The sequence below is a fragment of the Engystomops pustulosus genome, chromosome 10 (genome assembly GCF_040894005.1).
Source record: "Engystomops pustulosus chromosome 10, aEngPut4.maternal, whole genome shotgun sequence".
NCBI classification, from domain to species: domain Eukaryota; kingdom Metazoa; phylum Chordata; class Amphibia; order Anura; family Leptodactylidae; genus Engystomops; species Engystomops pustulosus.
In genome coordinates, this window is record NC_092420.1 from 95,900,039 (window position 1) to 95,923,665 (window position 23,627).

At 47.4% G+C, this 23,627-nt stretch overlaps 1 protein-coding gene across 16 annotated transcripts in view; it reads left to right on the plus strand.

Annotated features, from left to right (window-relative positions):
* The window catches only part of NFIA (nuclear factor I A), a 381,842-nt gene that overhangs the window by 285,986 nt on the left and 72,229 nt on the right, over nucleotides 1–23,627 (plus strand). For all 16 annotated transcript variants that reach the window (XM_072128277.1, XM_072128276.1, XM_072128283.1 and 13 more), the window contains exons 5-6: nucleotides 3,148–3,265; nucleotides 3,398–3,525. In XM_072128277.1, the coding sequence (XP_071984378.1) occupies nucleotides 3,148–3,265; nucleotides 3,398–3,525 (246 nt within the window). The remainder of the gene's footprint in view (nucleotides 1–3,147; nucleotides 3,266–3,397; nucleotides 3,526–23,627) is intronic.

Consider the following 23,627-nt stretch of genomic DNA (forward strand, 5'->3'; position numbering starts at 1 on the left):
TTGCTCTCTGGAAGCTGATACTTTTCTGACCTCCGCATCAAACATCTTATTAAGCTCCTGGATAATCATAGACCCCTCGGTGCTCACACCCGTGCCCCTGGTTTGTTCTGTGATGCGCTCGCCAGGTCTTGGCATCGGATGACCCATGGGTGCAGTGTGCCAGCCTCACCCTGCTGATTACCCAGCATTACATGGTGACCCTCCGCACTGCATGAGGTGTAGATCCCACCAGAGACAACGGTCAGTGAGCGGCAATGAAAGAGTTAAAATATAAGCACAATACAAAAAGGTTCAGTATAGGAATGATACCACAGGTTCTGCTGCAGAGGTCCAACCCCACCTGTGATGTCACCGGCTGTATATGATGATGTCATCTTCCGCTGCATGTGATGATGTCATCTTCTGCTGCACATTGTGATGTCATCTTCTGCTGCACGTGATGATGTCATCTTTTGCAGCACATGATATTATCTTCTGCTGCACATTGTGATGTCATCTTCTGCTGCACGTGATGATGTCATCTTTTGCAGCACATGATATTATCTTCTGCTGCACATGGTGATGTCATCTTCTGCTGCGCATGGTGATGTCATCTTCTGCTGCTCGTGATGATGTCAAATTCTGCTGCACATGATGATGTCATCCTCTGCTGCACATGATGATGTCAAATTCTGCTGCACATGATGATGTCATCCTCTGCTGCACATGATGATGTCATCCTCTGCTGCACATGATGATGTCATCCTCTGCTGCACATGATGATGTCAAATTCTGCTGCACATGATGATGTCATCCTCTGCTGCACATGATGATGTCATCCTCTGCTGCACATGATGATGTCAAATTCTGCTGCACATGATGATGTCATCCTCTGCTGCACATGATGATGTCAAATTCTGCTGCACATAATGATGTCATCCTCTGCTGCATGTGGTGATGTCATCTTCTGCGAGATATGATGATGTCATCCTCTGCTGCACATGATGTATAGATATTTCTGTGTGCGGTGACATGCTGGGGCTGCAGTGATGGAGACCTGGTTGATGCTGCAGCGATGGCAGTGATTGATTTCATGTCAGTGACTGCAGTGTGGTCCGGGGCGACGCTGCAGCAGCCGTCTCTTTGTGGGGGGCCGCACTCCACATCTCTGCTGTCCAGAGTTCCTAAAGTGAGACCCCCACTTTTACACGGAGGACCCCAGAGTAGAAGAGACGGGGGGATCCTCAGCCATCACCGGGGCACAGCTGTTGTGGGAACCCACTTTTGCTGAGTTTAACCTCTTGTGTTAAACAATGATGTCAGCAGCGGAGGAGGACTGTGCTGATCCTATGGGGGAAAGTGACTTGTACACTTATGTGATGGTGAGGACAGATGGAGATGGTATAATATGGAAACAAGTGGGAAATTGTAGAGTCAAAGTAACAGACTGCTATCCATGGACCCCTTCCTTCTAAAATTAACTTGTACAATTATAGTAATGAGCCCAAAGGGCTTCGAGGGCATTACCAGAACCCCTCCTTGCTGCAGCTTCAACTGCTGATACACTGTGCAGGAGCACTTCCACCTCCCCCTGTGTGAGATTATAGCAGGCTGAGAAAGGGGGAAGTGCTGCAGGAGCAATGGGAGACAGTGTAACAGCCTGTGTGGCTGCAGCACAGAGGGGCACTGGTAACACCACCACAGTCTTGGGTCATTGGCATAATTTTAAAAGTTGATTTGGGGAAAGAAGGCGGCCATTGGTGACTGTGTTTGCCATAATGGGAGTAATGAAATTGGACCGCACCAGAGATTTCACTCTTAGAGCTACATGGGGTTCCCTGGCAGCAGCTGAAGATGAGTGGGCTGACCGTACAGTGATCTGTCCTCTCATGTGATGTTATTAGGAAGGACACAACTGCATGTGACAGGGGCAGTATCATAATATCAGGGGGGAAGTAACAGTGAGATCCCAGCACAGAGTATAGAAGCAGAGGAGGGTGTTGACCTTTTAGGGGTCGGTGACCTGTCTGCTCATGTGATGGTATCAGTGAGGACAGGGACAGGCGCTGTGTCACAAGGTGAGGAGAACATTTGGGAAGTGACAACCTCAAAGTGATATAATGGAACGGAGCAAAAATCCCAGCAGCACAGAGGATTTAATCCCCTGGGAAATGTAAATCCATAGTTCACAGTTCTGCTGCTACTAACAACTTAGAAAGATACAATCACTCATTTCTCTAGGGACAGTACTTAACACTGGCTACAGAGAGCTCAGAGCAAAGCAGTGTAAGGACAGAGCAAAGTGCACTTGGTGAAGCTACAATCCAGGAATATAAATAAATACATCACAGTCCTGCTGCTACTAACAACATATATCAAGGTCTGATTACACATCTCTCCAGGGACAATATATAACACTGGCTGCAGAGAGCACAGAGCACAGCAGTGTGCGGATACATCCCCAGTTCACTTGGAGAATCTACAATCCTGGAATATATAAATCCATACATCACAGTCCTGCTGCTACTAACACCATACACAAAGGTCTGATTACACATCTCTCCAGGGACAATACATAACACTAGCTGCAGCAAGCACAGAACACAGCAGTGTGAGGTCTGATTACACATCTCTCCAGGGACAATACATAACACTAGCTGCAGCAAGCACAGAACACAGCAGTGTGAGGACACTTCCTCAGTTCAATCTGAGAATTTACAATCCTGGAATATAAATCCATATATCACAGTCCTGCTGCTACTAACACCATACACAAAGGTCTGATTACACATCTCTCCAGGGACAATACCTAACACTGGCTGCAGAGAGCACAGAACACAGCAGTGTGAGGACACTTCCTCAGTTCAATCTGAGAATTTACAATCCTGGAATATAAATCAATATATCACAGTCCTGCTGCTACTAACACCATACACAAAGGTCTGATTATACATCTCTCCAGGGTCGATACATAACACAAATCTGTACGGTCACACCTGCTGACAGGTTCCCTGTATGAGCAGCACATGGCAGTTAGTTGTTGCTCAGTGATGTCACTAATTCCTGGCTGAGGATGATTTTTCTCCTCCTTCGATTGACATAAATGTCATAATTTTTCATGTTTCTTTTCTCGTAACTTAAGTTTTTTCCCTTTCCTTCTTCTTGCAGCCCCCATAGCGGCAGGAACGGGTCCTAACTTCCCCATTTCAGACTTGGACAGTTCTTCATACTACAGTATGAGTCCAGGTGCGATGAGAAGATCGCTGCCCAGCACGTCCTCCACCAGGTAGGTACCTGCCAGCGCTTGTCCTTCTTCATGCCCCTTTTACCACCAGGTGGCGCAGTATTTTGTATAATAGACTGTGGACTATGTGTCGGTGATGTCTCCTTTCATTGTCTTCTTCTTCCTTTCCGCCAGTTCTACGAAGCGCCTCAAGTCCGTAGAGGATGAGATGGACAGTCCTAACGAGGAGCCATTTTACCCAAACCAGGGGCGGTCACCAGGCAGCGGCAGTCAGTCCAGCGGGTGGCACGATGTGGAACCAGGTAATAAGATGTTACATTCTGGTGTTTGTGGACTGGGAACCTCCATGTCCCATCATCTTCTTAGTGTCTTGGTGTTGTACCTTGTACTTGGTCGTTGAGAAGTTCTCCTCCATTACTGTCGATGAAATGTGTGTGGAAGTTGTCAGTGGTCATTTGCAATGCGTGGGGCGCTGTAGAACCTTCTCTGGACTGGATGGACCATGGTTCTGATAAAAGTCTTATCCCATCTAGATAGATGGTCCAGACCTAAAAGACGCTGGAAGCTTAACCAGAAGGTTCCTCATGTTCTTTTTGAGGGCCTCATTCTCGTATCTAAAGCATCATTGTCCAACTAGTATCTGACTAACCCCCTAATATGTCCTCTCCTCCATCTGGCAGCAGCCGAGGACCAACCTGACTCCATTCTTACCTCTAAAACTTTCTTGGTAGTTGGGTCTTATCTCCATTTAGAGCTGGGATGAGGTCCACGCATTTTAGGACATTTTTAAGTTCCTGGCGCAGTATCTGACACCATCCAAGGAGCAATCTGACACCATTGAGGGCCCCATTCTACCTTCTTAAACCTTCTCCATCAGTTTGGCCTAATTTCTAAATAAATTGCGTTGGAGTCACTTTTTGCAACATGTTTTAGGACATGGGAAGCTCCGCCAGCAGCTTCTTCAAGCTCTGCCCCGGAGCCCTGTTCTTGTATGTAAAGCTCCCTTGACCAGCAACGATCTCTCCAACTTTAGGCTTATTTCCCTATATGAGGACCTGAAACGCGTTACTACTGGTAAATGATCAAACACTTGGCTTCTAGTTCCCCTTTTCCTTATGTAACATCTCAGGACTTTATTGAATTATTTCTTCATCAGTTTATCCTTCCTCAGTAACGTCCTGAAACGCGTTGCTAATAAGTCAGTGCTGCCTTCACACCCCATTCTAGCATAAAGGCGTCTCATGTCTTCCTTGTATCTTTACGACCCCCTTGTTTAGCCCCACATCGTGTGCATTGAAATACTGGGACCGATGAAGCCCTGAAACGCGTTTAAACCTATAAATATATTGTTCCCTGTGCTCCTCCCATCTGTGGACACCATCAAAAGTTTTATTGGTCACTTTGGGAACATCTCCATTCCCACTGCCTGACAAAATCCTGAAACGTGTTGGCACCTGCTAATGAATTGATATTAGTTCCGTATTCTCTCCCTTTCACCATCAGACAACCTTATTCTACCAGACAAATCTGTCTTGACCAGACCCCGATTTATGTAAATTATGTTATTATGTCCTGAAATGCGTCGTAAATATGTGAATTCTTTAAAAAAAACGCCATAATAACTTCCCTTGATTAACACCCCCGCATCCTCCTGGTCTTTCTATGAGGTTAAGAACTGGTCCAGTAAGTAAAAATTACCCAACACTGAATCTTGTTTTTTTTTTTTAATTTTTGTTTGCCCCCCCCCCCCCCCACTGCTTTTTCCTCATTCCATTTCTCAATAGATTTGAGTGACACTTACAAACGATACATTGTTGCAATGTAGGCAATATCCGATTCCACAGCGCCCCACCATGGTAAATGACCCCCACTGTTGTCTTTGTTGGTACGTGCAGTGATCATGGGACGAGGACTATGTCACCCGCAGCGCGTTAGTACCTGGTGTACAGCCGGGATACAGAACCAATGAACTGTTACATATCCTGAAAGAAATTGTTGCAAATATGACGCGTTTCATGGCTCTGCTCCCTAGGATGCTGGACCTGCCTACTAAATGTATTCCGATATTATGGAGCCATTTTTATTAGATTTATAACTCCTCCTCCTAATCACTCCTAGCCACGCCCATTTTCCTCGGAATTGCCAAATTTGAGATTTTCCATTGCATTCTGCTTAGTAACTATTGGCGCACAAAAAAGAAACCGCTCCCACAACAAGTTCAGCACTGCTACATCTGCGGGTCAGCTCAGTTGCATTAGTATTAGCGCCCTGTCTGTGTAGCTGATTTATGTGATTGCTCTGGACGCAGCATTTTTAAGGCTCATCTTTATTTTATTTCGGCGCTGCCAACGCATTTCACATTGACCCCCGGAAGAGGCGCATAAGAGGATAAGGAAAATGTCAGGTAAGAAGGAACGGGCGGCGCACGGTCCCAGTCGTGAGACAGACGCATCGGCTTGTGTCACCTCTCCATTATCTCTGGCTGTATTATCGGGCATTGTATCCATACACCTATATACCGCCTGTATCCTCCTTGCACGCTGCGAGTGTCGCTGTAATACCGCCCTATAGAGTTTCCCGTATACCTGTGTCATTGATGTTGTATTAGTGCATTTTCGAGGAGTCCTACTAATTCTGTGTGTTATATTAGGGAATAACTTCTATATTTATCTGCGCCGTCCTGCAACTTTAACAGTGCGCATTGAACCTTATGAGTAAATTAGACTCAGTATGAAGCAGCGGCTATAAGATAAATCAGTATTTTCTTATTTTATTTTTTTTCCATGGCTTCATATTATACAAAAAAAAAAAGCTGCAACTCTATCAGCGCCTTCTGGCGATATTGTTACATTGTATCCTGATGTGTAAATTTCACAATGTAAGTTGTTACATTTCACCAATGTGAGCCTGACCCTTCCATCCTACAGGGAAGACTTCAATACTTGTCGGATTGTTCTGCTCATTCATTGGTTTTTTTCTCTGCGTCATACTGCGACTTTAACTAGGCCCACTAAGTCTTAGGAGTAAAAGCAGAGGAAATATGTAGCAACTACAATAGGAAACGCTTCCTAATTGGAATTTGTTGTTATGTATCTTTTTTTTTAATACTTTCTTTTAATCTCTTTTTACCATTCATAGTATAAAAGGTTAGAAAAAGATTCATCCACTCCAAGTTTTTCAAGAGCTCTGCTTGCTGTCAGCGATTTGAAAACTTGAAAACTTTTCTGCATAATGTGCAGGTGACACCGATGCTGGGTGTAGTATAGTGTAACAAGGTCATTCTGCACTGCAGTTAGCTGTGCTCATCCTGAGCTTGCTGGTGCACACGTATAATGTCCAAAAAAAAAATTTTTAAATGTTAAAATTGCAATAAAAAATGATAGAGGTGGGTGATTATGTGATAGAGGGGCCCGTGGATAATTCAGCATTTTAGATCATCTGATGTGAATGAGGGAAGATAAATAATCATGTGACTGCTCCAGATGTGGGGTGACTCATACATAAACACTACTACTCCCCCCATCCTGCACTGCTCCGTGTCCATCATAGCCAGCGCAGACCTTAATGGGATCCTATGCACTTGCAGACCCCCTCCCCATCTTACACTGGGAGCGATGGGAAGACCACAGCCTATACATTGTGGAGAGACGAGAAAACGCGGGGAGGGTCTGGTGCCCCTGAGTGTTGAGCGCAGCTGTGTAACCCTATCCCGCCATGACCTCAGCGAGCATGCACGCCGCACCTGGGCAAATAAATAGCGTCCGCGCACGGAGAATGGGGTCGGTGTAAATGAAGAGGGTGTGGAGGGCGCAGGAAGGAAAGGTTTGGGATTACCTGCACAACCTGCCTGTCACTCGGGTGCCACATGCTCCGCAGACGTGTGGACAAAGTGACAGCTTGCAGCCCTGCAGGAAACAGAGCCCGGGCTTTATACAAAGGACAAACAGATGGAAACTGTTTATGAAAACCCCCCCTGTGTGAACGCGCGCATACAATACCTGCAGGACGGGGTCACCTCGTGCACCCAACAGGTGACGTCTTATATGGCTGTGAGCAATTCCCACCACTGATTGGATGTCTGACATGTTTGGGGCAGGACCAACATTCACATAGAAGTATTTGCGGATCATAACATCAATATAGATAATATAATAAATATTTATGATTTAGCGTGGCGGCGCACGTGGCGTTTTGAACCTGTTTCTAAGCCCTTTTTAAGCAGTCTGTTAAACGCATCCGTTTTTGACAGTTTTTTCCAATTATCTTAATAAGGATAATTGGAAAATGGACAAAAACGGTCAAAAAAATTGATGCGTTTTCAAAAAACACATGCATTTTTTAACAGACTGCTTAAAAACGGCCTAAAAACGTGATCAAAACGCCACGTGTGCCACCACCCTTAGTGGTTTTAAGAGAATTGGGAGTCTGATACCTGGATCCCCTGACTATTGCCAAAGGGGCTTCCTTGTCTCCTCTATGAACCCCTTCTCAGCTTTCATAATACAGGAGTGACAGATATCAGAGAGATTTTCAGTCCCTCCTGATGCTGTGGTCAGTGTTGAACATATAAGGCCGGTGGCACACGTGACGTTTTGAACCCGTTTTTGGGCCGTTTTTAAGCAGTCCGTTAAAAAAAAGCATCCGTTTTTGACAGTTTTTCCAATTATCTTAATGAGGATAATTGGAAAACTGACCAAAACAGTACAAAAAACGGATGTGTTTTCAAAAACGCATGCGTTTTTTAACGGACTGCTGAAAAACAGCCCAAAAATGGGTTCAAAACACCACGTGTGCCGTCGGCCTTAGTGGTTTTAAGATAATTGGGAGTCTGATACCTGGATCCCCTGACAATTGCCAAAGGGGCTTCCCTGTCTCCTTTATGAACTCCTTCTCTGCGTTCATAATACAGAAGTGACAGGTATCAGTCCCTCCCGATGCTGTGGTCAGTGTTGACCCTATAAGGCCTGTGGCACACGTGGCGTTTTGAACCAGTTTTTGGGCCGTTTTTAAGCAGTCCGCTTAACACATCAGTTTTTGACATTTTTTTCCAATTATCTTAATGAGGATAATTGGCAAACGGACCAAAACAGTCCAAAAAACACATGCGTTTTTTTAACGGACCGCTGAAAAACGGCCCAAAAATGGGTTCAAAATGCCACGTGTGCCGCCGGCCTAGGGTTTAGAAGGGGTTTAAGATGCACAGTAGGTGTCACCCCCTAGAATGAGGTTCGGTTGTTTGCTGGTATTTTGCCCCCACTTCAAGTTATTGGAAAGCTGTAAAAGTTTCTTTAGTTCTTTCTATCTCCCGCGGAAAAGGTTTAATCAAAAAATAGAACTTGTCCTGCAAAAAAGAAGCCCTCATGTGTTCACATTAATGGGAAGTGATGAAGGGGTTAATTGCACTGCAGTAGCAGCAGGTAGGTGGCTGCATGTAGGTTAATGAGTTGCAGTCACAGAAAAGGCCACATCCTTGTAGTGGGCGCTGAAGAAGATTGGTTATACGGACATGCATCAGGCTGTGTATCCTGAGATACTTAAAGGGGTCGTCCACTTTCATCACGTAATTGATATTTTTTGAGTAATGAAAAGTTATACAAATGTCCAATATACTTTCTGTATCGTTTCCTCACGGTTTTCTACATCTCTGCTTGCTGTCATTAGATAGAAAGCTTCTAAGTTTACTTCCTGCGGATAGAAATCTGTGATGTCACACAGGTGCACGGCTCATTATATTTCTGGTCTTGTGATGTCACACAGGTGCAAGGCTTGTTATATTCCTGGTCATGTGATGTCACACAGGTGCACGGCTTGTTATATCCCTGGTCATGTGATGTCACACAGGTGCACGGCTCGTTATATCCCTGGTCATGTGATGTCGCACAGGTGCACGGCTTGTTATATCCCTGGTCATGTGATGTCACACAGGTGCACGGCTCGTTATATCCCTGGTCATGTGATGTCACACAGGTGCACGGCTTGTTATATCCCTGGTCATGTGATGTCACACAGGTGCACGGCTCGTTATATCCCTGGTCATGTGATGTCACACAGGTGCACGGCTCATTATATCTCTGGTCTTGTGATGTCACACAGGTGCAAGGTTTGTTATATCCCTGGTCATGTGATGTCACACAGGTGCACGGCTTGTTATATCCCTGGTCATGTGATGTCACACAGGTGCAAGGCTTGTTATATCCCTGGTCATGTGATGTCGCACAGGGGCACGGCTTGTTATATTCCTGGTCATGTGATGTGACACAGGTGCACGGCTCGTTATATCCCTGGTCATGTGATGTCACACAGGTGCACGGCTTGTTATATCCCTGGTCATGTGATGTCACACAGGTGCACGGCTCGTTATATCCCTGGTCATGTGATGTCACACAGGTGCACGGCTCGTTATATCCCTGGTCATGTGATGTCACACAGGTGCACGGCTCGTTATATCCCTGGTCATGTGATGTCACACAGGTGCATGGCTCGTTATATCCCTGGTCATGTGATGTCACACAGGTGCACAACTCATTATATCCCTGGTCATGTGATGTCACACAGGTGCACAACTCATTATATCCCTGGTCATGTGATGTCACGCAGGTGCACGGCTCGTTATGTCCCTGGTCATGTGATGTCACACAGGTGGACGGTTCGTTATATCCCTGGTCATGTGATGTCACACAGGTGCGTGGCTCGTTATATCCCTGCTCATGTGATGTCACACAGGTGCACGGCTCGTTATATTCCTGGTCATGTGATGTCACACAGGTGCACGCCTCGTTATATCCCTGGTCATGTGATGTCACGCAGGTGCACGGCTCGTTATGTCCCTGGTCATGTGATGTCACACAGGTGGACGGTTCGTTATAGCACACGGCTCTGATTACTCTGTGATACTAACGAGCCGTGCACCTGTGTGACCAGGGACAGATTTCTATCCGCCGGAAGTAAACATAGAAGCTTTCTATAGAATGACAGCAAGCAGAGATGTAGAAAAGTGTGAGGAATTGATACAGAAAGTATTATGAGGAGATTGTAGAACTTTCATTATACAAACAATTTCAAGTGTTTGCTGAAAGTGGACGACCCCTTTAATTGTCAGACATGAAACAAGCAGAGACAATGGGGCATATTTATCAGGACCTCTGCGCAACGCCAGTGGGGTGTGAAGGGGGGGGGGGCGCGGCCGGCTGAGCGGAGGCGGAGGGCCCGGAGTGGATCGGCGCGGGACGTTACTGTCCCCGCGCCTGCGCACTTGCTGCTGCCAGCGACTTTTCATTCGTGAAAAGTCGCCGGCTGCGTTTTTTCCTACGGCGAGAGCCTCTTGATATATTGGGCTGCGAACTTGCAGCGGCGGGGCTAGCATACGCTGGCCCCAATGTATGTAAGGGCACATTCACACGGCCACTTGATTTGCAACCCAATCACGGCCCCCATATATTGCAATAGCTCCCAGTCACCACAAAGTATAGGAGGTGTCCTATCCCGCACGTTGTCCGAATCCGTTGGGTTGTCTGATGGCACGGCCCCCCTATTTCTGTTGCGTGCAAGCCGGCGCTGATGCGCCAAAATACGATCGCGTGCGACACAATCCCCAGCACGATGCGCCGCAAAACGGAAAGCGATGGGAAACCCGACGAAAATGCGCTCCGCGGACCCTTAGTAAATGAGCCCCATTTTGTCACAGCGCCTGCAGATCCTCTATAGACACTATACACGTTGTATAACTTGTGTCTGGAGGGATCTTTTAAATGACACATAGGGGTAGAGTTTATTTTTCTCAAGCTGCTTCGCCTTAAAGATCTAAATCACCCCCCCCCCCCATATTGGTCACTGGAATTTTAAGGGGGCGTCCATAACCATAAAATCAATGGCCATCACTGTTGATCAGTGCAGATCTAAATGTTGACATCATCTTGAGGGGTCTGTGACACCCCAATAAGGACTATGTCCCTCTGTATTGTGTACCGGACACAGCACCGTACATCTAGTAGTGGCTGTGCCTGGTACTGCAGCTTAGTTCCATACAGTTAAAGCTGCAGTACCAGGCACAGCCACTACCCTGTGTATGATTCATCTTCTCTCCTGCCCCCGCAGTTTGCTTGGTAACATCTTTTGACTAATTCCCCTTAAAGGAGGGATAAAAAAATAATAATGATATTTTTAAAACTGCTGACAGATTCTCTCCAAATCTTACACCATTCTCCATGACTTTAGGCGCCATGAACCCCCGACCCCACAAAGCAAGCGAACAATTGCAGATCTCCGCGCCAGACCTCACTATTGACACAACTGACTTCATCTTGCAAAAATTTCAGTGTTTTTTCATATTTTTGTTCTCCCCCCCCCCCCCCCTTGTTCCTGCATCTCCGCCAGAGACTGGAGGGAACTGTAAAACCTTCAGCCTGGTGTTTGTTTAACCCAAACCTAGGAAATTCTGCAGAGCCCGTCAGCCAGACGGAAGATAAGCTATCTCATAAAACAAAAATATTTGCTGCGATACGGTGAACGTTTTTTTTTTTTCGGAGGGAAAGGTCCATTTCGCCTGATGAAGTCAGTAAAGTGCAGGACTGTCAGGAGCTGTCAGCGGAGGGGACACAAAGCAGACCCCCGCTGCTAATCCTGCGCAGATAACCCGGGCGCACACTGTCCCCATTGTTGGGCTCTCTAATAATCGGGGGGTAACGGGTAACCCCGCCGCGGCCGATACTCGCTATCATTCTCGGACGAGACGCCTCACCCCGTAACGGGCGGCACAAGACAAGCCGCATCCTGCCTATAGGCCCCTCAGGGGCGACGGATTGACTGTAGGTTACACCAAACTCCGCTCTATACAATGTATCCGCTTGTTCGAAACGTTATATTCACTGCAACTTAAAGGGATCTTTCACCTGATGTGACTATACAGACTACAGTGCTATGTATTGTCCCTGGAGAAAGGTGTAATTAGACCTTTCTGTATGGTGTTTGTAGCAGCAGGACTGTGATATATACATATTCCAGGATTGTAGCTTCACCAAGTGCACTGGGGGGTGGTCCTCACACTGCTGTGCTCTGGGCACTCTCAAGCCAGTGTTAGGTATTGTCCACGTAACCATACCTTTGTGTATGTTGCAGGACTGTGATATATGGATTTATATTCCAGGATTGCAGCTTCTCCTATGTTCTGGGGTTATGTCCTCACACTGCTGTGCTCTAAACACTCTGCATTTAGATGTTTTACATTCACTCTTGCTAATTACTCTATTACTGAACCTGAAGGTGACAGCTTTTACTCCATGTAGAAGGGAGGAGCTGTGCAGCAGTTCAAAGCAGAGAGCACAGCAGTGTGAGGAAATACCCCACTGTCCACTTTGAGAAGCTACAATCCTGGAATATGCATCCATAGATCACAGTCCTGCTGCTACTAAATATATACAAAGGTCTGATTACACATCTCTCTGGGAACAATACATAACACTGGCTGCAGGCAGCATAGAGCACAGCAGTGTGAGGACAAAACCGAGGTGGAGAAGCTGCTATCTGGGAATATAAATCACAGTCCTGCTGCTACTAACAACATAAGCAGAGGTTAGAGGTTCTCTCCCGCAGCCCCCAGACTACCACTCAGGGGCCTCATAGTAACAATGTCCTCCTGCAACCCCCAGACCACCACTCAGGAGCCTCATAGTAACATTGTCCTCCTGCAACCCCCAGACCACCACTCAGGGGCCTCATAGTAACAATGTCCTCCTGCAGCCCCCAGACCACCACTCAGGAGCCTCATAGTAACAATGTCCTCCCTCAGCCCCCAGACCACCACTCAGGAGCCTCATAGTAACAATGTCCTCCTGCAACCCCCAGACCACCACTCAGGGGCCTCATAGTAACTATGTCCTCCCTCAGCCCCCAGACCACCACTCAGGAGCCTCATAGTAACAATGTCCTCCTGCAACCCCCAGACCACCACTCAGGAGCCTCATAGTAACAATGTCCTCCTGCAACCCCCAGACCACCACTCAGGAGCCTCATAGTAACAATGTCCTCCTGCAACCCCCAGACCACCACTCAGGGGCCTCATAGTAACAATGTCCTCCCTCAGCCCCCAGACCACCACTCAGGAGCCTCATAGTAACAATGTCCTCCTGCAGCCCCCAGACCACCACTCAGGAGCCTCATAGTAACATTGTCCTCCTGCAACCCCCAGACCACCACTCAGGAGCCTCATAGTAACAATGTCCTCCCTCAGCCCCCAGACCACCACTCAGGAGCCTCATAGGAACAATGTCCTCCTGCAACCCCCAGACCACCACTCAGGGGCCTCATAGTAACAATGTCCTCCTCTAGCCCCCAGACCACCACTCAGGGGCCTCATAGTAACATTGTCCTCCTGCAGCCCCCAGACCACCACTCAGGGGCCTCATAGTAACAATGTCCTCCTGCAGCCCCAGACCACCACTCAGGAGCCTCATAGTAACATTGTCCTCCTGCAGCCCTCAGACCACCACTCAGGGGCCTCATAGTAACAATGTCCTCCCTCAGCCCCCAGACCACCACTCAGGAGCCTCATAGTAACAATGTCCTCCTGCAACCCCCAGACCACCACTCAGGAGCCTCATAGTAACATTGTCCTCCTGCAGCCCCCAGACCATAGTAACAATGTCCTCCTGCAACCCCCAGACCACCACTCAGGAGCCTCATAGTAACAATGTCCTCCTGCAGCCCCCAGACCACCACTCAGGGGCCTCATAGTAACAATGTCCTCCTGCAGCCCCAGACCACCACTCAGGAGCCTCATAGTAACATTGTCCTCCTGCAGCCCTCAGACCACCACTCAGGGGCCTCATAGTAACAATGTCCTCCCTCAGCCCCCAGACCACCACTCAGGAGCCTCATAGTAACAATGTCCTCCTGCAACCCCCAGACCACCACTCAGGAGCCTCATAGTAACATTGTCCTCCTGCAACCCCCAGACCACCACTCAGGAGCCTCATAGTAACAATGTCCTCCTCTAGCCCCCAGACCACCACTCAGGAGCCTCATAGTAACAATGTCCTCCCTCAGCCCCCAGACCACCACTCAGGAGCCTCATAGGAACAATGTCCTCCTGCAACCCCCAGACCACCACTCAGGGGCCTCATAGTAACAATGTCCTCCTCTAGCCCCCAGACCACCACTCAGGGGCCTCATAGTAACAATGTCCTCCTGCAGCCCCAGACCACCACTCAGGAGCCTCATAGTAACATTGTCCTCCTGCAGCCCTCAGACCACCACTCAGGGGCCTCATAGTAACATTGTCCTCCTGCAGCCCCCAGACCACCACTCAGGGGCCTCATAGTAACATTGTCCTCTTACAGCCCCCAGACCATCACTCAGGGGCCTCATAGTAACATTGTCCTCCCACAGCCCCCAGACCACCACTCAGGGGCCTCATAGTAACATTGTCCTCTTACAGCCCCCAGACCATAGTAACAATGCCCTCCCCCAGACCACCACTCAGGGGCCTCATAGTAACATTGTCCTTCTGCAACCCCAGACCATCACTCAGGGGCCTCATAGTAACATTGTCCTCCCACAGCCCCCAGACCACCACTCAGGGGCCTCATAGTAACAATGTCCTCCCACAGCCCCCAGACCACCACTCAGGGGCCTCATAGTAACATTGTCCTTCTGCAACCCCCAGACCATCACTCAGGGGCCTCATAGTAACATTGTCCTCCTGCAACCCCCAGACCACCACTCAGGGGCCTCATAGTAACAATGTCCTCCCACAGCCCCCAGACCACCACTCAGGGGCCTCATAGTAACAATGTCCTCCCACAGCCCCCAGACCACCACTCAGGGGCCTCATAGTAACAATGTCCTCCCACAGCCCCCAGACCACCACTCAGGGGCCTCATAGTAACAATGTCCTTCTGCAACCCCCAGACCACCACTCAGGGGCCTCATAGTAACAATGTCCTCCTGCAGCCCCCAGACCACCACTCAGGGGCCTCATAGTAACATTGTCCTCCTGCAACCCCCAGACCACCACTCAGGGGCCTCATAGTAACAATGTCCTCCCTCAGCCCCCAGACCACCACTCAGGGGCCTCATAGTAACAATGTCCTCCTGCAACCCCCAGACCACCACTCAGGGGCCTCATAGTAACAATGTCCTCCCTCAGCCCCCAGACCACCACTCAGGGGCCTCATAGTAACAATGTCCTCCCTCAGCCCCCAGACCACCACTCAGGGGCCTCATAGTAACATTGTCCTCTTACAGCCCCCAGACCACCACTCAGGGTCCTGATATGAATAAGCAGAGTATAATGGCGGGCAGCGGGGGGAGAGACCCCTCTAGGTGAGTAATGCCGGCATTAGCCGTGTTATCTCAGAGCAGGGCCGGATCGTATCTCCTCTCCTCTTCTGCGTGGATAAAGGACTCTCAAGGAGAAGGATGGCGGCTTAGTGAGAGATGACAGGCAACTTGCATTAAGTAACCGGCTGAGGTCAAGTCAGTCTATTTGTTGTGAGGGAAATAGTCCAGAGATGAAGAATCGAATACGGGGCCATAATAAGGTTTCGGCAGAAATTGCTGACTCTGCGCGGCGATGATTCCTGCTGACAGGACCTTTTCTTTTGTTCATTACTTGATTTCACAGTTCAAGCAATTTTAGGTCTCGAATTTATATCTTATTTTTTTCTTGGGCATGTGGGGACTGTCTGCTGCACCTCGGTGTATGACCCCCCCCCCCCCTCCCCCGCACTATTTATCCTCCCATCACATGGAATTATCCGTCATATGGAACACATCAGCTTTTGTTATGGGGCCGGGGACGTCACTTGTAGCTCCGAGGACTCTCGAGGATTTGATGAAGTGTTGATCTACAGGTCGTTACATTGTATCTTCCAGTATCAGACCTGGAGAGGACAATGGGGAGATTTGTTATTTTTCACCTTTTGTTTTTTGGGGGGGCCAGACATGTGCCCCAAAAAACGTTCTAACCGGGCAAAAAAGCAGAAGAGCTGCAGGGAAAATGCAGCCTTGTAATTATATGTTTGCTCCTCGGGGGCAGGGACAGATTATAATCCATGAAGTGCAAGTGACTATAGGCGTCCATGGAGCCCAAGCTTTCTGATTTTATGTAAATTAGAGAACCTGTCAGCAGGTGTGACCATACAGACTGCAGTGAGTGTCGGGTCATGTCCTTGGAGAGAAGTGTAGTCAGACCTTTGTGTATGTTGTTAGTAGCAGCAGGACTGTGATATATGGATTTATATTCCAGGATTGTAGCTTCTCCAGGTGCACTGAGGATGTGTCCTCACACTGCTGTGCTCTGTGCTCAGGGACAATACCCAACACTGGCTGCAGAGAGCTGCACAGTGTGAGCCCCAGTGCACTTGGAGAAGCTACAATCCTGGAATTTAAAGCCATATATCACAGTCCTGCTGCTACTAACAACATACAAAAAGATCTGATTACAAACCTCTTTCCCGGGACAATACTTCACACTGGCTGCGGAGAGCACAGCAGTGTGAGGACACACCCTCAGTGCACTTGGAGAAGCTACAATCCTGTAATATAAATCCATATATCACAGTCCTGCTGCTACTAACAACATACACAAAGGTCTGATTACACATGTAAAGGAATTATTATTATATTTCTCCGGGGACAATGGTTGTACCTGCTGAGACTTTCCCTTTTAATCGATACATGATAAATAGTTCTGCATTTTTTTTTTGTAAACTTTCAATTCCTTTCCACTTGCAACATCTCTACTTGCTGCTAGAACCGACTTATTTATATCCAAAGCACAGAAAACACTAATGCTACACACATCGGGGGTATTAGTCCATCAGCCGCTGTCCTGATAAATTGTTACAATGGAAAATATTAGCTAAAATGTATCGTTTTGGAGTCTGGATACAATTGTACAAAACCATAGGATGGGTCTTAAGAGAAGGTCACCATTCACTGACTGCAAGCAGAAAATCTAAAGCTGTAAAGGCAACACAACATGTAATGTGTAAGAGAGTTGCCAAACAAATTTTGATTATAATTTTACAGTTTTTTTGAGCATGAAATCTCGGGAATATCACTTTTACAGTGACATATTGAACAGTGGATCATAATCTATGCCCTAGGATTCTCATATGTCACTTCAGAGGTCCACCTCTATGATCTGGGCCCACCCCTGAGGAGCAGGTCCCCATAAAAAGGACACTGTGGAAGACTATGATGTAAGATTTTTTGAGGCTGTCCTCTCTTCTCCCTCCCTCCTTCCTCTCTCCTCCCTTCCTCCCTCACTCCCCCTCCCCTCCCTTCCTCTCTCCTCCCCTCCCTTCCTCTCTCCTCCCTTCCTCCCTCTCTCCTCCCTCCATCCTCTCTCCTCCCTTCTCCCTCTCTCCTCCCTTCCTCCCCCTCTCCTGCCTCCTGCCTCCACCCTCTCTCCTCCCTTCTGCCTCTCTCCCTCCTCCCTCACTCTTTCCTCCCCTCCCTCCCTCCTTCCTCTCTCCTCCTCCCTCACTCTTTCCTCCCCTCCCTCCTTCCTCTCTCCTCCCTCACTCTCTCCTCCCTCCCCCATCTCTCCTCTCTCCTCCCTTCCTCCATCTCTCCTCCCTCCACCCTCTCTCCTCCCTTCTCCCTCTCTCCCCCCTCCCTCACTCTTTCCTCCCCTCCCTCCCTTCTTCCTCACTCCCTCCCCCATCTCTCCTACCTCCCTCCTTCCTCTCTCCTCCCTCTCTCCCCTCCCTCCCTCCTCTCTCTCTCCCTCCTCTCTCTCTCCTCCTTCCCTCCTTCCTCTCTCCTCCCTCTTTCCCCTCCCTCCTCTCTCCCTCCTCCCTCTCTCCCCTCTCTCCTCCCCTCTCTCCTCCCTTCTCCCTCTCTCCCCCCTCCCTCACTCTTTCCTCCCCTCCCTCCTTCCTCTCTCCTCCCTCACTCCCTCCTCCCTCCCTCCTTCCTCTCTCCTCCCTCACTCCCTCCTCCCTCCCTCCTTCCTCTCTCCTCCCTCCTCCCTCTCTCCCCTCCCTCCTCTCTCCCTCCTCCCTCTCTCCCCTCTCTCCTCCCTCTCTCTCCTCCCTTCTCCCTCTCTCCCTCTTCCCTCACTCTTTCCTCCCCTCCCTCTCTCCTCCCTCTCTCCCCTCCCTCCTCTCTCTCCTCCCTCCCTCCTTCCTCTCTCCTCCCTCTCTCCCCTACCTCCTCTCTCTCTCCTCCCTCCTTCCTCTCTCCTCCATCCTCCCTCTCTCCCCTCCCTCTCTCCCCTCCCTCCTCTCTCCCTCCTCCCTCTCTTCCCTCTCTCCTCCCTCTCTCCTCCCTCTCTCCTCCCTTCCTCCCTCTCTCTCCTCCCTTCTCCCTCTCTCCCTCCTCCCTCACTCTTTCCTCCCCTCCCTCCTTCCTCTGTCCTCCCTCCTCTCTCTCTCCTCCCTCCCTCCTTCCTCCCTCCCTCCTTCCTCTCTCCTCCCTCTCTCCCCTACCTCCTCTCTCTCTCTCCTCCCTCCCTCCTTCCTCTCTCCTCCCTCCTCCCTCTCTCCTCTCTCCCCTCCCTCCTCCCTCTCTCCCCTCTCTCCTCCCTCTCTCCTCCCTTCCTCCCTCTCTCCTCCCTCTCTCTTCTCCCTCTCTCCCTCCTCCCTCACTCTTTCCTCCCCTCCCTCCCTCCTTCCTCTCTCCTCCCTCCTCCCTCTCTCCTCCCTCCTCCCTCCTCTCTCTCTCCCCTCCCTCCTCCCTCTCTCCCCTCTCTCCTCCCTCTCTCCTCCCTTCCTCCCTCTCTCCTCCCTCTCTCTTCTCCCTCTCTCCCTCCTCCCTCACTCTTTCCTCCCCTCCCTCCCTCCTTCCTCTGTCCTCCCTCCTCTCTCTCTCCTCCCTCCCTCCTTCCTCCCTCCTTAGCTGTAATATTCCGTCCTCTCGGAGTAGGATTCATTTCACGTTTACGAGGTGATTTTTCTTCCTCCTGATTTGTTTGTGTGATGTGACAAATCGCAGGACTATTAATAAAAGGCAAAATGAAGAATTAGGATGAGGTAATTAGCGTAACTGCATAGTAAAAGATATACAGCAGCTGCTTAAAAAAGCCCCATTGAATATTTGTCAGCGCTAATTAATTCTTTTTTTGTTCCCAGTTTGCGTTACTTACAGCCGCGCTCCGGCGTCCTCATCCATTCTCGTTACATTGATTGATATGTGAGACAGGAGCCACCTCTGCCCATCTACAAAAACTACAACACCTAGCATCCCGGCTGTCAGGACATGCTGGTAGTTGTAGTTATGCACCAGCTGGAGACTCATTTCTGTTCAGCATAAGGCACCTTTACACTTCAGGTGCAACTACAACTCCCAGCATGCTCCATTTATGCTTATTGCACTATTCAGTTGTTATGACTCTACAGCTCCCAAAGTGATCATTCATGTCTATGACACTAGCAATGTGCATGCTGGGAGTTTTAGTTCGGGGACACTCAGGGTACAAATATTTGCAAAACTGCATTGTCTAGGGCAGGAAACAGCATGCCAACACTCAAGCTGTTGCAAAACTACAACTCCCAGCATGCTCCGTTCATTTTTTTGAAACTTTTGAGAACCAGGGATGCTGGGAGTTGTAGTTTTGCATCAGCTGGGGCTGTGCAGTATGCAAAATACATTGATTCATTGTAAAGAACAACAAAATTGGCACTCCAGTTGTTGTTAAACTACAACTACCATCATGCGCTGTCATATGTATGGAACATTTGAAAACTTCTGGACAAGTATTTCCTCTGGGGGTTGTAGTTTTACTACAGCTGAGCAGCAACACGGTGCAAACTCCTGCCATAGGGTAAGATCTAGGGCTTTTGTCAAACTACCACTCCCAGCATGCGCCATTCATTAGTGAGTGGAACATATACATACATGCTAGGAGTAGTTGTTGTGTTGCTTCACTACAGGTGTCGGTCATGGGAGTTGTTGATTTGCAGCAGTTTAAGAGAGAAAAACAAGAACAGATTTTGGAAAACTACAACTCCCAACATAGCTGCGATACAAAGTGCTTCCCCTAACAATGCCCTCATGTCCAGCCATTCCCTGTATGATACTAATAACTTGTGGATTATCCATCTTATATTCCATTTAGGGCACGGGGTGACGACCTCTATGGTGCCATCTCAACTTCATTGGCTAAAACCATCAGATTTTTTTAAATTTTTTTTTTAACTTTTCCATTCATTTCGAGTTTTTGTGGATTTTCTATAAAATAAATATTGATGAACATGGTATTTTTTTTATTTATTATTTTTCATATTTATTTGGAACATTTTTGTAAACAGATAAATAATTGGAGAATATTTGGAAATAAATACATTGTGTTACGTAGAGATAAAACCTTTCTCTTCTTTTCCTTTGGATGTGTCTTGGGGTCACCGCGCGGGTGACGGGTCACTGGGTGCCCCTGTGGTCTGTCATCTCTGTGACTTTGTATCAGTTTGTACAGGATATATATCTATAATCTATAATCCGTGCTGATTCCATTGTCTCCATAATACCTGGATAGGAGGGAGGTTTGCGAAGTTCATAGACTCTGGGGGTCTCCCTGTATGGGGGGCTTCCCTGTATATACATTGACTTCTTCTCCGTGAGACCTCTGACTCTTGGCCATGGCGCTTGCATTTCAGCAGATCACGGATTGTGCATGCCTTGGAATGTTGGGAATTGCTATGTCACATCACCGAATGCCACCACCTGATGTCCACTTAATGTTTTCTGCAGTTTTGAGCCGTTTTACACCAAGGATACAGTGTAGCACATAGTCCGGGGTAGTAGGGGGGGTCAGAGGGTCACATGAAGCAGTGTTCCCTAGCTCATTGCATCACATCACCTGTAGCCTTTGACCTTCCAATAGATACATTGTTTCACTTTGTAAGTACCCAAATATTCAGCAAGGAAAGGGTGTATACATTTGCATCTTTTCTTTCTATTATTGCAATGTATCAATGAATAAATAAATAATTAATTTGCATATAATTCCCCCAAAGAAATCTTCTGCCGCTATATGTTTATAGCTCACAGGCAGAGTTATATGTTTCCATAGTTACAGACTACAAACTAACCCCTGACTCTTCTGCTCCCTCTTCTGGCTTATCTATAGCTGACGGGATCATGGTTGTTGTCGTAGTCTGTAACCATGGAGAGGAACTGTAAACACAAAACAAAAGATTATTTAAAGCTACAGTTTTTCAAAAAATAGTCAGAATTTTGCAATATTCTACCCAATCTTTATGTTCTTCAGCTCATTCACTACCACATAGAGTTCATACAGCAGGTTTGTGCTATATGGCACTCGGCTACTGTGCCGCCATATAGTGTGGCCCTGTATTCTCCCATATGGTAGTGTACATTCATTATACCTCTTCCATAGGGACATATGGAGGTGTATTATGGGACACACATACACAATGTATAGGAGGGGGGGATAGAGAAGCATTAATTGTGGCATCAGTGACGCCGTCGTTGTACCATGCTATGTGTCAGATCATACAAATGTCAGAATGTTTTTGCATGCTTCTCCGACTAACCCGATGTCAATGTTATTTTGCTGTCAGTAACCGGCACCGTCCTCCGATGCCACCTGCACCCTGATCTCTGAATGGGACTAACTGCTTTGCGCTAACTAACCCCCAGCACCCCCCACTCGCACCCCCAGCCATTCTATGGAGCCGGGTACTTGTGCCTGTTAATTGTCAGTTTTTATGGTCTTATCGAGCACACACTTCTATATATAACACTGATAACAGCGGCAGACAGGCTCAGCTCCGCTTCCTGTCTTTTGGCAGGGATCAAGGTTACGCAGAGGCCCAGGGAGAACATACACATATATATATATATATATATATATACAAAGAGATACAATGTACATTCCCCAGCACTGAAATATACAGACACATCAGATGTTGCAAGCTCTTCTACCCAGAGCTGGGAGAGGGGCACAAGCAGCTCCAAAATAAGACCGAGTTAGAGAACATCTACCACCAGGATGAAGAATTGTAAACCAAGCACACTGAAATACTGGTGTGCTCCCCCTCTGGCAGGATCCGCTCTTCTTTTAGCTTCTTATTCCCCGTTTTTTTTTTTTTTTTAAGCATTTAAAATTATGCAAATGAGCCCAAGGGGCTCCAAGTTCCATATATGTTACTGGAGCCTGGTGCCCCTCAGGCTCATTTGCATAATTTTTAAAGCCGTTTTCTTAAAAACAAGGGAATAAGCTTAAAGTAGAGAAGATGCTGCCAGAGGGGGAACACACCAGTATGTCAGTGTGCTTGGTTTACAATCCTTCATCCTGGTGGTAGATGTCCTTTAAAATCCAAATCCTTCTGCCAGACCCCCATATACATGAAAGGATGGCCCACTAAAGTCATCCACCATGGCAGACACTCCGCTCTAAGCCTTAGGACCACCTTCACCTGCCATACTGACCCCTGTAACCCCCCCATATATCACAGGTCAAATATCTAAACCAATAACGTACCATAAAAACTGACAACAATCTCTCAGCTAATCTATAACTAACTTTGCTTTCAATGTTTTTTCTTTTTTTTTTTCCACTTTCCACTAATTTTTCTTCCCTCCCAAAGCGATTTAGTGATACTCAACCTTATCCAAAATCTGGGGTCTGACCCAGAAATCCTGTCCTGAGGCTTCAACTAGGTCCAATATGTAAAATATGACAAAACTGCAATATAGGTGACTTTGTAGCAGAATTTTGTTGCCCCTGACGACTATTAATATTTTGATTGAGTAGAACTTTTTTTTTTGTACAGATTTAGAAAAGAAAAAAAACTCTTCGATAAATTTTGTCAAAATAAAAAAAATCTGATAATTACAATAATTTCACTAATTCATATATGCAATATTGTGAAAGAATCCAGCTTTATATTCCACCAAAAATAACTTAAAGTAGCATAAAAAGTTTTTTTATTGATTTGATTAATATTTTTTTTTTTTTTTTTACTTCTGACCTAAATCAGCATTTTAGGCTAACCTTGGATTAGCTCTCATTAAATGGGTTTTCCATGCAAAAAATAATTGATATTCAGCGCCCACTGTAAAGATCCGTCATCTTACACCTGGGTACCCCCCACTAATCAGCTGTTCTTGTTGGTCAGTGCTCTGAAAGCAGACAGCGCCGTTCTCTGTTCAGTGGCCAAGACCTGTAATTGCAGCTCTGCTTCCATTTCAGTGAATGGGATCTGATCTGCAGTAACCAGGCCTGGCCACTAAAGAGAAAATGGAGCTATCTGCTTCCTGTTCTCGGAGCAGCTGATTGGTGGAGGTTTCATGCGTCAGATCCCCACCTATCTGATATCGGTGATCTATTGTAAAAAAAAAAAATAGTGATCAGTTATTTTTTTAGCCTTAAAAACCCCTTTAAAGAAAATGTACCACCAGGATGAAGGATTGTATACCAAGCACACTGGCATAC